At 39.0% G+C, this 16,738-nt stretch overlaps 1 protein-coding gene across 2 annotated transcripts in view; it reads right to left on the reverse strand.

Moving 5' to 3' along the window:
* Positions 1-16,738, reverse strand: part of ARHGEF26 (Rho guanine nucleotide exchange factor 26) — a 117,961-nt gene that overhangs the window by 81,408 nt on the left and 19,815 nt on the right. For both annotated transcript variants that reach the window (XM_010952012.3, XM_010952013.3), the window contains exons 5-6: positions 10,257-10,313; positions 7,060-7,220 (exon numbers count right to left, since the gene is read on the reverse strand). In XM_010952012.3, coding sequence (XP_010950314.1) covers positions 7,060-7,220; positions 10,257-10,313 — 218 coding nt within the window. The remainder of the gene's footprint in view (positions 1-7,059; positions 7,221-10,256; positions 10,314-16,738) is intronic.

The following is a 16,738-nucleotide window of genomic DNA, read 5'->3' on the forward strand; positions in this document are numbered from 1 at the left end:
TGCTGTACACCAGAAATTAACACAACACTGTAAATCAACTATACATCAATAAAAAAAAGAGGATATATATATACATACAGAAGTCAATAACTACAAAATCCAGCGATATTTCAGAATATCTGACTTAGATGAAAGTAACAATAAAAAAAAATCATTGCTATTTGAGAGCTTACCAAGTGTGGTGCTAATTAATTTACATGTATTATCTCATTTAATTCTATATCAGCCCTTTGGGAGTTAAATAATACTATCATCCCCATTAAACAGAGGGAGAAACTGAAGATTTAGAGGTAATAAGTACTTGCCTAACATATTACTGAAATGGATACATTTTTTTAAAGTTTGAAGCATTACATGTTTGTGCTGTACTCCTACAAAACTTAATATTGATAATAATAATGTATTTGAATACAAATACCATTGATGAAAATCATAAAATGTTATTTAACTCAAACTAATGTCAATCACCATTGGACAAAAACAGGGTGAAGGTTACCCATGCACCTGGTTACCAGTGCTCCAAAAGGAGAGGGAGCCAGAGGCTTCAGGTGGCAACTGTCCCTCTAGCCTTGTTTCCTGTACCATAGTCCCGCCCTCACTTGGGGCTGTATACTGTTATTATACAACGTCATCTGTTCTGCTCTGCTCCTGGGGTGAAATGGGGTATCATTCACCTGTGTGGAGCTGAAAAGGAGGTCTAGGCTCTGAACACTTCTCAAACAAAACTCCTATGAAAGCCCGACTTCATCAATTCCTGCACCTTCCAGAGATTCTAGGGTTTAAATCTGGTTCTTTATTGGCTTTCCTCACAGCCAGCATACAGTTAAACTTTCTCAATGGACTGAAGTATTTACTGACAGTCCATACATCTTTCAGGTCTCAAAATATTGTTGCTGTTGTCTCTTTTGTTTTTGTTTAATTTTTAAAAAATGTTTGTGCCTTTGTGCATTGGCTATCCCATCATTTTTAATGGGATTTCAGAAGGGAGTGAATGTTAAGGGTGTGTGTCTAATCAGTCATCTGTCTTCCACTGACTTTACAAAGACTTCAGATCCCCCACTGCTCTCCCTCAGTCTTAACTAAAAGGGCTGCATCTATTCTTAAAGCATGCGTAGTCTTTTCTTTATGTCTCTACTTGAAATGATACTTAAATAACTAGTTATTTCTTTCATTCTTACTTCAGACACGGGTTACAGATAAAAACTGAACAACGTGGAGGTTTTTAGGTGAATTTCAAACGAACTTCTTTGTTTAGTCATCTCAGAACAGAGAAGTGGAAGAATGTCATAAAAGTAGCTTCCCAATGTCACTGTCTTTCAAACGTCAGTTGAAGAAATTTGGTTTTAAAAAGAATAAAGTTTCTTTGTTACATTAAGTGAAACAGGGCAATTGCTTTAGTTACCAAATAAACTTGGTACCAAATAAACTTGGTAAACTTATACTGGATACTATGTAAGCAAAGAACATTTGCTAATGTAAAACAATGGCAAAAGCCATTACTTTAGGGCAAAAATTAAACAGGTTCTACAACATAAGGCGTTCCATACTCTGTAGCCTGGTTAAATTCAGTGTTTTTCTTTTAAAATTTAGCTTTAAGATTTAGTCAGGAAAGATGAAATGCTAATATGTATACTACCAAACTTTTGAAAGTTTACTGTCAATGAATTAAAGTTAAAAAATTTAATTACCAAAGAGAGAAAACATTTTACAGTGCAGATACACTATGCCCTTATTTGAATAAAATGTCATTTTTTTTGGCAATATGAAGTTATTTTATAAAATAATATTCAAATGGTATCCAGTGTTCCATGATATTTCTATTTTAATATAATCTGATTAAAATTTGGGAAAGGAATCTTCTGAAGAAGCAAATTCTGGGTAAGTCCCATTTTGTCTGTTTACTATTACTGTAATTTACTCTTCCACACAAAGCAGAAACTGGAGAATTTGGTATTAGCTGCTCATTATATGTTGGGAACAAATTCAGTTCCTCAGGATACAAAAGCACATTGATAGATATTTTTATTTTCCTCTGCAGAAATTGAAGACAGCATAGTTTTAGCTTTAAATTACTTACCAAAGAAATACCGATGTTTTAACTTCGTAATGGGAAAAAGAAAAACAAGCATCTTGCAAAGTTCTTTTAGCAGCATATTTTTATACAAACAGTATACTCTATTATTGAAAAAAATGCAAATGAAATATTGTTAATGTAATCTAGATATTTAGAATGAAAACTCAGAATTAAGAGTAAAAACATATCGTTTTATAAAACATCAAAACAGAGGATCATCTAGTTTTCATTTTGTCGAAAACTTTTTAACACAAAACACCTCACTTAGACCTTGGTGTTTCTAAACACAGAAGTAGGGTTAATATTCGGTCTTATACAAAAAGCAATTTCCTTTCCTGTTATCAGTCTTTCGCCATCAGTGTATCTTAAATTTAAAAACAAGTGGAATTGAGATCATATTCTGTTGCAAATTAATGCAAATTAATCTTACTTGTAGGTCTTCTATTAATATGGCAATTGTCTATAAATTATTCCAAATGAACACAGACATGTGGAGGCAGAACAGAAAAAAGAATAATCAGAGCATACATACAAATATGCAAAGATATACTATGTGTGGGGTTTGGTTATGAATGAAGCCTATTCATTTCTAAACAAAAGAAATACTCCCTTTTTTCATGGGTGATTAGGTTTTTAGGACATCTTTGGACCTTAAAAGACAGGGAGACCATGAATCCAGGGAGATTTCATGCATCTGAGTCAGAGGGAAATTAACGCAATTAAAGGCAAAAGGAAGTAGGTCCAGAGCTGAGAGGTCAAAGCTCTGCCCTTACTGACCAAAAGCAGACTGGTACTGCCTGTACTTACAGGATTTATCTCTAATCATCTCAAGAAAAAGAAAAGAGCAGCACTCTTTGTAGGAGGGGACAAATACAAGACCAGCAGGGTTCCAGCTGCCTCCCCACATATGCCTGTAAGGAGGATTACAAAGCAAACAGTTGCCTGGCCCCTGGCACCAACTGAGAAGGTGACCGGAAAGATACTATCTTTAAAGAAGGGGGCAAACCCTCCGCAGCCCAGGGCTTGAGAAAGGGTCTATGCAGTTCTCCTGTTGGCTTCAAAGTTATCCCAACTCCCAGGCTCCTTCAATGTTTCTGTGCCAAAATTCTGACCTTGGTTTTGCTTTTCTTTTTATTCTATCCATGCATCTCCAGGAGGGCACAACTAGCACTCAGGTGGAACGATTCATGCTTATCTGGGGCAGTCCTACCAATTGTAGATGTCTGGCACCTCTGGCCCCCACCTACCAATGCCAGTACAGTCCCCAGGTGACGGGGGCAACCAAAAACACACTTCCAGTGCCCCAGGAGGCAAACACAATCACCAGCATCGCCACTTGAAAATCACAGCTACAAGCTCCAGTATCTCATTCAAACCCACGGCGTCGAGAACCTATATGACACAAATCAATGTCAAATCAAGATTTTTCTGGCATTCTACTTTGTTTTTCTCCTTTCAACTAGAAACCTTCCCCTTACACACATCACAGTTATTTCAACTTGCCCCAAATTGAATTCCTCATCTTTCTCACTAAGCCCAGCCTGCTTGTCTTACACCCTGGCTGACACAACCACCATCCACGGTCAACCAGGCAGAAACCTGGGAGGCAAACAAAACTCCTCCCTCTCTCTCTCACCAAGTTCTTAGGATTATATGTTCTAAATACCCCTCAAGTCCTTCATCTTAGGACTCCTATCAGATTCCCATCTTCTCTGGCTGTGTTACTGCAATGGCCCCAAACATTTCACAATCTTCACCCCAAAAATGCAAATACCACTTCTGTCATCTCCCAGGGCACCATGTCGGTTCCCAACTTAATTGCTCACTGTGTCCATCCAGCCTTCAGGAAACAATAAAAAACCCTCCGCAGGCACACAAAGGCCTTCACCATCTGCTCTCATCTTGGCCTGTGATTCTCACCAAGGGTCCAAAGCCCATAATCTCCAGCACCACCCAAACCAGCCCACCTGGGGACAGGACACTCCTCTAGGATGCCTCTGCACACACACTGTGGAGGTTCCACCAGCCACCAACAGCCCCTAAGGACCAAGAGCCTCAGGGCAGATGCCGCCAGCTAAAAGGCTCTAGAACCCAGGCATCTGGCAGAACAGGAGGTTGCACAAGTGCTGACTGAAATGAATGATTCTTTATAAAGCAGAAAAGAATTTAGTAGGAACATCCACTGATAAATGCACACACCCAGAATCAGAATGCTCTTGTCCCTGCCTGGCTGTCTTCACACAATGTCATCTTACCCAGAAGGGCTTCGTGGTATCATTTACTGGCAAACAATGAAGAACCTGGAGCACTGTAAAGGGGACCAGACATCACATTGTTAAGCTGAACCTTGAGTATACTGTGACCTCAGCCTCCACTAAACATCCCATCACCTATAGCTACAACTTTTCATCAGGTAAAAGTAAAACCATGAAGATGGTCTTGCTTATGCCACACTTAACAATGCCACGTTTTTTCAGTAATTCATTTAGACGATCATCATTTGCTTTAGTCAGGAAAAAAATTAACATTTTACATTTTCTTAAGGCTGGAAACCCTTCCATGGGCAGCACATTAAGGAGTTATCTATCACTTAAGAGTCACTGTGGGACACCACACACCGGAAGATCGACAAGCAGGTACTACATAATGAACTAGGTTTTGTAAATCTGAGCACTTCGAATTTTAAAAAGGCTGTATCTGAAATGACTGTTTCAAATTTAATCAAACTTTTGTAATGTAAGTGATTAGGATGCAGACGTAGGATTATCATGTAGAAGCTGAACATTCTTAGTTGAAACATGTTACAACAGAGACCAAATATTACACAGGCACTTATCCAAAATAAAACAGTGCATTTCAAATAAAAATGAAACAAAAATGTAAATAATAAGGATATTTCTTGATCACTGAATGAAGGCTGAGAAGTTCCTGAGTTTTGTTTTAAAAATGAAATGTCCAAAAGAGCCTTTTATTATAAGTTACTACAGAAAACATTTCAATAAAATCAGAAGAGATTTAAATTTTGTAACTGATTGAAATTAAAATCATAAAATTTTCATCTGTAATTAACAAAATGACTTATTTCAGGGTTAACCAATTATGGAATGTTTTTATCCCTGTTTTCTAGATAAGAAGTGAGTTGGCATGGTTTAGCAACTTTCTCAAGGTTAAGAAAGTACAGGAAAAGGAAGCGATTGCTGGGGCCGGGGCTCCCTGTGAAGCACGCTGATACACAAGCAGCACCACAGAAGCCCAAAGGCGCTTAGGACCCAAAACAGCCTCTGTTCAAGCCCTGCTGTTACTCAACCACCAGAATTTACTGACAGCTCCTCTGGAGTCATTTACACACTGTGAGAAGCTGGCGGATGGCCACTCGGTTCCAAGAGTAATTCCGTAGAGGAATAAAAACACGCCACTGTGGTTTTCAGAAAACATCTCCTAATTAAAATCTTGACTTACATTTTACAGTTATCACAACAGTAATCATTCTTTATAGTGATGTATCTAATATGGAGCTTTATTTTTGGAGATAAACTGAAGTAAAAGTTAAAATGAGAAAGACTCATTTTGAAATCTGAATACCTTTTGAACAGGGACATACCATCTAAGGCTCTTGTTCTGCCTTCTTCACTAAAGGGAGAAAGGAGATTTTTCCATCCCTCTTACCCGAATGGGCAAGACTGGTACCAAAAAAAAAAAAAAAAAAAAAGGCTGAACACAAGCGATAGCCCAGGTTCTGAAAGAGGACCTCAAGCTGCAGTGCCTGTCATCACCCGGACACTACTCAGCCCTGTTCTCTGAGGCCCAGCGGGTCCTCTGAACAGGTTTTTTAAAGTATCCATGTCAGTAACAAGATGACCAAGATCTTTTCCTGTGGCAGAACCTGGCTTCTGAAGTTGTGCCACTACCATAAGGTACCTGGAGGGCTCACCGCAGGGGAAGGGAGATGACCACGAATTCTCTCTCTCTGAAGAGGCCCCAACTCACAAGCTAATCTGTTCAGCACGGGTGTTCAGTCAAAAGGAAAAGGTGCCTGTGCACCGCGATGGTATCAGGGACACAAACGTGCTATCATCCCTGTCTACTCAGCTCTGCCCTCAAGTGACAAACGAGCAATGCCCTGATTCACAGGAAGTACTCACCCCAGGGACAGATCCACTTTTGTGGACACTGAAGCCTGTACAATTTGTAGGCCCTCTAAGAAAAAAGGAGGCAGAAAAACAAACATTCGAAAGGTGCCCTTGCAAGTAAGAAGCTTTGAAGCTTAAGCTTCATTAGTTGTACAGTAAACCCACCTTGGACCCAACCATATAAAACTGCCAATATTCAAGTCGTTCTGACCTACCAAACAAGCAACTGGGATGGCTCAGCTCAGTACCCTGCCGGCACATGGCTCCAGTCCTGGCTGTGTAGTTCACTCTGAGGAGGTAAGAGCTCGCCAGCCATGTACACACTGAGCTCCCTGCACTCATTAAAAATAATAGTGAAAACTTCTCTAATAGTGCTTATGGAAAGTAAAATAGGGAAAACCTATAGAAACTGTTAGGGTCACTATGACTGCGTTTTATAAATAGTATTTACATATCTTAACAAGGATGAGGCTATGAAAATGTAAACAGAAATAATTTTTGGTTTTGAATGATATGATTGTCAGTTACTTTTTCCCCTTCCAACTAAATGTTGGTATATTACTGGCATAATTAAAAAGGAAAAACAAAAGGGAACAAGGCGAAGCGGAGGGAAAAGAAGGAATAAAGAGACCTTAGATGGAAACGTCTGTGTCACAACGAATCACACATTTTGTCTCCGCCGATATGTCAACAACCTGACACAGATCTTAAAACGTATTTCAAGAAATAAAGAACAAAGCCAACTGAACAAATGAGAGACTTCATACCTCTAAATGTCTTCCTTTTGAGATAACACAGATGTTTGTCAGTAAGTCATGTCTTGGCACGACCAATGGCAAACAAAAGTGAACTTACTTTTTGCTTGCCTCACAGACATCTGTAATATTGGAGAAAAGATGGTGACTCTCTGTCTTGGTCATTGTATCACTCAGTTCTTTAGAATTTTTAAACATTCGTATCAAGATCTCCAAGCTCAGTAAATATGAATGTTCAGAGGATATGACTTCAAAGATAGCCTGGTGAGAAGGAAGAAGAAAGGTGTTATTAATTCTTTTAATTAAAGAACTAAATATAGCTCTCATAATTCTGCTATAAGAATGATGTATCTTTAAAAATACAAAAAAGAAAAGTATAAAAAAAAAAAAAAAACCACACACACACACCACCAAACTACTGTCTTTATATAAGGCACGTATACCCAAATCTCAAGAAACAGAGTCACTGCCTGGAGTGTAAATAGGAAACAAATGAGAAGATTTGGATGACTTGAGATTGCATCCTGAGGTCACGCTTTGCCAGGGGGTGTAATTAATAGAGGAAGCCAGGGTATGTCATAAAACTTCAGTGTGACATTAACTAACCTTTGGGGTCACCTCCCCCAGCCCTGATTTCAAAGCATGCTACTCTGGGACAGCGAAAATTTATGGACATCACTTGAGATTCAGAGAAAAATTCTCACAAATACGTTTCTTTGCTCCCCTGTGGGCCTTTTCTCTATTTTTTATAATCTGACTAACTTGCAGTCAATAAGAGCAAATATTCTAAATGTATTAAAAGAGCCTAACTGTACCTCCCCTCAAAAGGTTCTTATCAGCCACAGGAATTCTTTTACATAAATTCATACAATTGAAAGTAATTCTGTCCATTCCACAAGCCACCCTCTCTGCTCTCATCAGTGTCTCAAGTAGGAGCGAAGGACCCTGGGCAGAAACTCTTGGTGTCAGGCACACAGTGGTTTACCTGATAAGTGTTCATGAATGATGAAAAACCAACCCACATATGTGGAGAGACACCAACGCCCTGTGTGAGGAATTCATCTAGCTCGTTAACAAAACCAGATTCTCCAAGAATGGCAAGGCAGGGGGAATTCCTCCTCAGGGAAGGGTGGTGAACATCCTCGCAGGTCTGAGATTCCCAGCCTTCCTGGAGACCTCCCTAGTAATACTGCCATCATCACCGTGGCTTCCTGGGCTCCTCCCCTCAGCGCCTGGCCCCAGGGGCACAGGAGACTCTTCCCGTAAGTCTCCGTGCTCCAGCTGAGCCTGGGTGGGAGCAGGCAGGCTCAGGCAGGTGGATGCCCTGCTGCTGCCAGGTGGGCCATATTTTGCAAGTCAGGTCAGTGGGGCTAGTCTCAGTGCTCACCTCCCTTTTTAGCATCCATAAGCTTCTACAGAAGTCTTAATGAAATGGATCCTTCTAACCTCTGTGGTACTCCAGGGACTTGAGTGATATAACCATCTACTGAGTAAAGAGTAAGAACATTGTGTCTCAGTTAACCCGTGTATCTTGTGTAATTCTATTCAACCAATACAATTATCCCCAGGAAATGTAATGCAAACTAAAGAAAATTCACCCTTCCTGACCAAAAATAATGGATTCAAGTTGCTGATGGATATGGTCCTTTGTAATGACTGAAGATGTTTTCAAAATCAAAGGCTTTTGTAACCAAATCCAAATTGCAAAGATTCGAAAAAATGTGATGAACTATATAGACTAGATTACAGGAAAATATGAAATTGGGCCAATTTAATACAATAAATGTAATGTAATAATTGTTAATATAATAAGCATAATGTAGTAACTGTTAAAACATCTTGCAATAGAGCCATCAACTACTTACAAGTAAATCAGTTTAGATCTGCTAAAACAGCTATATAAGAATAGAAAGGAATCAGAGTTAGATTTGCTGCTGTCATTACCTTTCTATATGACAAATCTGAATAAAAATTTTCAAAATATAAAGGAAATAGAGTAAGTCCAAATGGAAAAGGTCTGAAAGAATAGAAATGTTCAAATGGGACTAGGAACCTGGAGAAGCTCTTTAATTTGTCCATAAGGAGAGAGAAATATTGTTTATGCAGCAATGTTAATAAAGAAAGAAACATACCATCTACTGTCCAACATTAGGAGAATATGTAGTTTTTTAAGGGTGGTATTTATAGAATGGAATACTATATAGTGTTTTGAATGATCTAGATCAATTTGCATTAATATGGATAAAAAATCTCAAAAACATTGTTGAATATAAAAAGTAATCAAAAATATATTCAGAATCATATCATTTATCTCCATTTTAACACCCACACGAGTACACATACATGAATACATGTAATATATGTTTTAAAAACACAGACTGGCTGGATACACATCAATTCATAATTATAGCTGCCTCTCTGGAGGAGAGGAAGGGAATGGGATTGAGGAGGAAAATATAGAACTTCTGCTTTATTGAAAGTCTTATTTTCTTATTTACTTTAAAAAAATGAAGAAAAAATTATAAATGTAGTACATTTGTTAATTCTCAGTGACAGGTTCACCAATGTTTGTACTTTTTGGGTTTTTTTAAAATCTAAAAAATATGCCACTCTAATGTGCCCTTATATTTTTGCATTATTCCATGTGAATAAAGTAAGAAAAGAATACCTTGTGTCCTCTGTAGAACTGATTTAATGCATGTACATGCATAAACTTATACATATATGTGCATCAAATATGCATACGACAGAAGGAAAGCGCTTTGAGAAACTTGCAATATTATTACAATGAGCAATCTTCAACTACACTGATTAAACTTCAAGTTGTGAAACCCTAAACCTGAAAGTAAACTTCCATTTTGGTATAATTGTAGATTTATAGAAATCTTGCAGAGGGTTCTGAGTTCCTGTGTTTCCTTCACCTAGCTTCGCCTAACCAGGGTACGTTACATTTGTCTGTAGAGAAATGTACACACATTATTCAGATTTCACCAGTTCTTTCACTAACATCCTTTTTCAGTTCCCAGATCTAACGTGTTTCATTTTTCCACATATTTCCTCCAGTGTAAATACCTGGACTAGGTGCTTTCTTGTTTAAGTTAAAAAGACGCTGGGATATTTTAAATTTTCTTTTCTGGGGACTCCTGTGTAGTTTTACTTGACAATGATCACATACTTCTTTTGTAAAAAGAACAAAATTAATATGTTGTCAAAGGAAAAAGCTGAATGTAGCAGCTGAAAGCACCTGCGCCCCTTAAGAGTCAGAGCTCTAAAGCATCTGCTCGGTACCAAACCTACCTCTTGCCTCTTTCTTTCCTCCTGGCTAACCGTGTGCGATAATCCATTTCTTTTCACCTAGGGGGAAAAGCAAAATAAAGTTGAGCTCGTTTACTTTAACAACCAACTTCTTTATTATGTAAGGGCATAACGCTATGTCCTTCAAAAATGAATTAAGAGAAATTATGCAAAATGTTAAATTCAGCCCATAATAACTTTTGAGTCTCACAGCCCTCAAATAACATTTAATCACATTAATAAATCAGCATGGTTCAACACTAAAGAAATGAAAAGTGTCTAGAACACTATTTGATCAGGCTGAGTTACTCTGTTCTAGTCTTAGTTCTGGACAGCCCTAAAATACTTATGTTATTAATCTCCCAATACGTAAGTGAAGTAATCTGATAAAGAAAATGAAGGCATCACCTGGAGAGTTTACTGTCCAGGATTCCTGGATAGTAATAAGGCATCCTTATCACACTGGAAGAGTAATTTTAACACTATTTTTCATAAAGACTCAGAAGAATACCAATGCTCTTTATAAAAACCCAATCAAACAAGAAAACAAAGTCCCAGCTGCAGTAGTCTTTAAGCACACTGAATTCTGACAAATAAAGATGTTAACCTGACACTATTTGGAGAAGCAACAGTACCTACAAGAACCAAGATCACCAGTACCACACTTGGAGTAATGCTCTTGGAACCCGAGTTGAATAACTGCAGTTCCTACCTCAACTGCCACACCTGTACACTTGACTGCTACAGTTCCTACCCTAAGGTGGTTTCTAAACCAAAGAGTAGACGCTGAACTATGAACTCCATGAAGGCAGGGCCTGGCGTCTCTTTTGATACACCTGCACTGAGTTGGCCACATGAAAAACATTTAAGTTTCACAGTTAAAAATTATAGTAGTACAAGGCCAGGCATATATCAAATTCCAAACAATTAAATCCTGTGCTTAACAGAAAGAAGAGCCTCAAGAAAGGAGAGTGCCTTCCCCTTGTGTCAAAAATTCATAGCAATAAAATGTAACAAGGTCTTCAAACATCTCTGCTATCATATTTCTCAAAAAAATTTAAAAACCATGTTCCCCTAGACCTATTTTTCAGTTGACATCTCAAAATTTCCTCCTAAGCTTAAAGAACTTCAAAGATGTATTTTCCTACTAATTGTAAATCTAGGCATTTTAACCATGTGTTACTATACTCTTTTAAATGTATCCAATCAACTATAAAAACCTTGATGATCTGATATCCAATATCATCCATTTAAAAATAAATAAGCTTTTCTTGATAGTTGGAGGTTTTACATGATTCTTCTTTCTCCTTGAAATTTCATTTCTATGTCAACTTCCCTCCCTAAATTTCCTAATATTTGCTAGGATATCTTATTAGTCACCCTACCATACTTGAATGAACACAAAAATATATTTTTAAATTTAATTTTCTAAAATTTCCTGTGACCATGGACCTTTAAGTATAAAGGCTCTCCTAGATTATATATAATCATCACAAGTATCATTAATAACCTATGATCAAAACAATGAAATTACTTCCAATTTCAATGCATTAAACCCTAGAGATAAAATTTTACCAAGAATGCAACTCTGAGTGAAATGCGGCCTGGGGTGGGGATGGAGCATGGTGGTTTAATTTAAAGGAAACTTTGCTGAAACCGGTGAGGTCACCAGCAAGAATTTCCACAACCCCAGCATCTCCATCCAGAACTGACCCCCTTTAATCTTGTGCCACCACTGATTTAACACGAGAGGACAAAACATCACGATAAGATTTGAAATGGGTAAGAGAGATGGCTTTCTTTAGAATAATGGCAAAAAGGCAAATGGGAAAGGGGCAGTTGGAAAAAAAGACCTGGAGTAACACTTTAAGTGCAGAACAGTCTTGGTTTTAGAAAAAAAGAATACCCAGGAGCTGAGGCTCTGGAATGGTCTCCTTAAAACGATCCCTACCCACCTAGCATAGTTTTGCTGAACACCTAGGGGTGCAACGCATACCCTAGTGTGAAGACCCCGCTGGGCAGGTGCACAGTTCTCTACCTCATGGGGTCAGGTAAAATGAAGACAACTATATGTTACTGTCTTTAACCTGACTCGGGAAAAGTCAGAAAGCAGTGCAGTAGAGTAGAAAGAGTCCTAAATCAGCAGTAAAATCTAATCATTGACTGAGTGCCAAGAAATGTGCTAAAAACATTTTATACCCCTGTTCCCAGTGAATTCTCTAAAGAGCTCTAGAAAGTTGATCCTATTCCTATGCCCATTTCACAGATGTGAATGACAACTGAGGCTTAGGATCCAAGATCAAACGGCCAATAGGTAGCAAGGCCAGGATCTGCATCCAGTCCTGTCAACTCCAGGGGTCACGCTCTTAACTGTGGAATTACATGGGTTAGGGAGCCCTGTTTTGTATGAGAGGCACCCCATCTCTAATGATCACCTGGTGTTCTTCTAGTGATCATCACTACGACCCCTTCTAATGCCAGGTCTGTACCAACTCTCCACATGTTTGCTTCCATCCACCCATATCATGGCATGTTCTTAGCCTTACCCACCATCCTGACCCTGGGTCAGCCTGTCAGCAAGAATTCATGGCTCAAAAGGCTTCCTCGTAAGTTTGAATAAGGGAGGAGACTGGCCAAAGAATAAAACCGCTCAGAGCTGCTCCCGTTTGGTTAACCCTGAGCAGGAATTTCACAGGATTTCCTGCCTGACACAAAGTCCTGGCAGACCGATGTCTAGGCACAATGCCCACAGTCTCTGCAGGTAAGGTCACCAGCCAGAATTTCCACACCCCGAGCATCCCCATCCAGAACTGCTCCCAGTTCAGACCTAGAAGCCTTAAGGGGAAGAGAGTGAAGCATGCGGACTTAGAGACCTACCCAGGTGGCAGCTCATTTACTGAGGATTAAGAGTACTTCACCCTATCAGAAAGGAAAAACCCCACCTAAAGTTGCTCTTTGGAGGGGGAGGTAGAAGTAGTTTTGAAAAAGGCAAAGTACTGAAATGCACAGAATTATCCTCTTTCACTCACACTAATACAAACAAATGATAAAATATTCCTTTAACCAAAAAGTGATCAGTAAGAAACCAGCAGCTCATACCAAAAAAAAAAAAAAAGATTTCAGGAAGCATTCAGCATTCTTGGATTACAATTAAGAAAAACGGCACATTCAGGGAGCCTGAAAGCTTGCTCTGGAGAGTTACAACGAATCAGCTCCTCCTGGCTGGCTGCCGGAAGGCTGCTCTGGGGCTGGGCTGAACTGGTTCTTCTCCAGAGCCAAGAGGAAGCTTTCTGTCTCCCAGAGACCTTCCACATTCAACTCTAAATGAAGTAGTACCTGAGAGCAGGTGCCTGGAGGAAGATGGTCAAGAGCAGGCAAGATGATTTTAGAGACTGAGGAGCTTAGAGAGTGGACACCAGAGAAAGCAGGGGAGGGAGGATATAAACAAGGGCCCCGCAGAGACTGGCAGAAGGCAGGCAAGAGAAAAACCAACCGGGGGAGAAGGAAAACAGACAGCTTAAGGTCAAGTGGAAAGAAACAAGGAAGGAAAGAAGGGAAAAGAAAGCTAGGAGAAAGAATGTGTGCAAAGATTTTGATGGCAAATGTGTCTGGAAATTTGCTAATTCAAAAACTGTGACCTTATGGCTAAACTGAAGTAAAAATCACTGGAAGGCCCAGGCTTTCTTTTTTTTTTTTTTTTTTTTTTTTTTTGCACACACACACACACACAAATGTGTATAAAGCATACGTATGTGCCTACAGTTTTAAAATGAACATGTTTTCTGCAGTTTGCACATTTTTGCCAAGAGGATCTAAAACACGATCAAGTTCATCACATTTCTCCATGTGTCCACAGGTGGAAAAGAAAACATAATGCATCATCTTCCAAATGGATTCTTATTTTGTTTTTTAAAATGAAAGAAATTAAATTGTACAGGCTTTATTTTTATTTCTTAAATATATATTTTTGTAGTGGGAGCTATGGCTGAGTATAGACAGGAACACAGCCAGCCAAACAACCATCCTTTCCAGCTCCCTTCTGACCCCACCTGATCGTTCTCATTACTCACTGGTTAAAAGAAATTTTTTTTCCACTTAAACAACAGAAATTTATTTTCTCATGGTCCTAGAGGCTAGAAGTCTAAGATCAAGATTCCAGCTGATTCTATTTCTGGTTAAATTTTTTATTTAACTATGTTATCAATAAGTAGAATTGCAAAACTACTTTAGTGAAACTTTAAGAATTAGATTCAGTTTGGGGTTCTTGGTTTTGTATAGTCTAACCAATTCACAAAACTGTTCAAAAATCTTGCCATGGCAGATTCTAGACTCTAAGGAGAAAGTGTAACTATATGTCAATATGGTCAACATTTTAAGTGGATAAAAATTCAAATAAAACAACAGAAGTGTAGCCTACAACTAAAATATGAACATATATATGCAGCTTGTCAAGATAGCAAACGCAGAGTAATCACTAATGTTATAATAGTTCTAAATTCATAATTATAAATTATATTTTTACTGCTCTAATTGGTGTTGAAATTCTTCACCCACGATCTTGGTAACCAATATATTTTCCATGTCCAAAGAGACAGAAATTAACAACTGGCTAAAACTAATAATGAACAGTATAAGATACTTCATCTATGGGTATGATATTGTCCAATTAGACCCAAGAGACAGGTTTTAAAATTTATAAAAGGGCAAACTCTCTAAAGTTTAGAGTCAAAAGTAAATCAGTAGATACACCATCTAAAACTGATGCTGATCGATATCCTTCTTGTACCTTGCAAGTATGAACTTCTTAGATGTTCCCATGAAGGAACAAGCAGGTTTTAGGCAGTAATTCCTCTCCTACACTCATCATAGTTACAGATGTTTTCCCCTTGTAAAGAATTGTGCTAAGAAAACCATGAACTTTGTGTAATATTCCTTGGTCTCTGACTCCACTGACTGGAACAGGTGATGAGGCAGGTTCTCTACGCCTCAAATAGAGCCCTGAGATTGCTATTTCTACGGGACAGAGCCAGCCCTGTGTCTGTGGAGTGAGCCAAGATTAATAACACCAGTCAATCAAATCATCATTTTCTATGTGGTAGAGAGGGATATGTTTTCATGCCCTCTGTGACTTGACATTGTTTCTAGATAGGATGGGTGCACATTCCTTTTATTTTTCCCCACCTGCCAGGGAAACCAGAATGGGAGGCCCCCAAAAGAAGGACCAACCAAAAAGCCTCCGAAATGTACTCAATTAAAAATCAGATCAGATATTTATAATCCAAGATCACTCGGGCTCCATAAAGCACTAACATGCACTGAATCCCCATCTGAGCTAAGACCTTTATACTTGCTGGAGTTATCCACTTGCAGAAAATCGGCTGGTTTATTCATGCCTCCTGGTGATTCACTATTCACGGGCTTCTGTTCTCAGGAGCTCAAGTGAGAAGAGAATGAATTGCAAAGTAAAATTATACCACGGGACACAATCACTCCTAGGTCCTTTCTATAGACTTAATACAACCCAAACAGCCCCTGAATTACAAATGAGCTAGAGTTCTTTCACTGTAAATAACATGGGAACAGCGGGGCTCTCAGAGAGAATGTTGGAGGTTCCTAAAACGAAAAAAGGCCACAGCCCGGAAACAGCGTCCTCTGTAAGCAGACCCCGCAGGCTCTCTCCAGCCCTGCCTCGTCCACCAAGAAATCACTGAGCTATCACTCGATCTAAGCTACAAGCTGTTGGCAGAACATCTACCTTAAAGGGCCAGGGATCTGCATAACCCAAGATCAGATAAATCAGGTCAAGACAGAGACAGTGCTATACTTCCAGGGAGAAGTAGATAAACAGACAGAACACAATTTTTTAGAATAAGAGGTAGAGGACAATAGCCCCTTTAATAAAATCACATGCTTAATTTAAAACGACGTCAAGGAACCTGCCAGGGACCTCCTCATTCATTTGTTCAAAAAGACAGATCTCTTCTCTGATCTACAGTTGTTAAATTTAATTCTATAATCCTCACCAAAGTTCTTGGATCTCAAGAAACAGCAAGCACTCCCAACCTCCCGGAGGTAACCTCAGGTCTGCTGGAACCATGGTGAACTCAGATAAGGCAGGCCAGGGCTTGAGATTTTCACAGGACCAAGGCCTGCGTCACCCTCTACAGACAGAGCCAGGATTCCTGACTGAACCCAAGTTACTTCAATACAGACATAAGGCTGAGAGTACAAACCACAAATGGAGAGGTCATTAAATGTGCTTTATACGATTTAGGAGATAAGTGTGTTACTCATTTGTAGCCAGCCCCAGCTAACCAGCTTCCCATATCTAATTCTTTTTTTTTTTTTAAGATTTATTTTTTTTTTTAATGGAGGTACTGCGAATTGAACCCACGACCTTATGTATGCTAGGCACACTACCACTGAGCTATTCCCCATCCTCCCCTAACTAATTCTTGATTCAGAGTTCTGGTTGGTCCCTCGTG

Source organism: Camelus bactrianus, chromosome 1 (assembly GCF_048773025.1).
Source record: "Camelus bactrianus isolate YW-2024 breed Bactrian camel chromosome 1, ASM4877302v1, whole genome shotgun sequence".
Lineage (NCBI taxonomy): Eukaryota > Metazoa > Chordata > Mammalia > Artiodactyla > Camelidae > Camelus > Camelus bactrianus.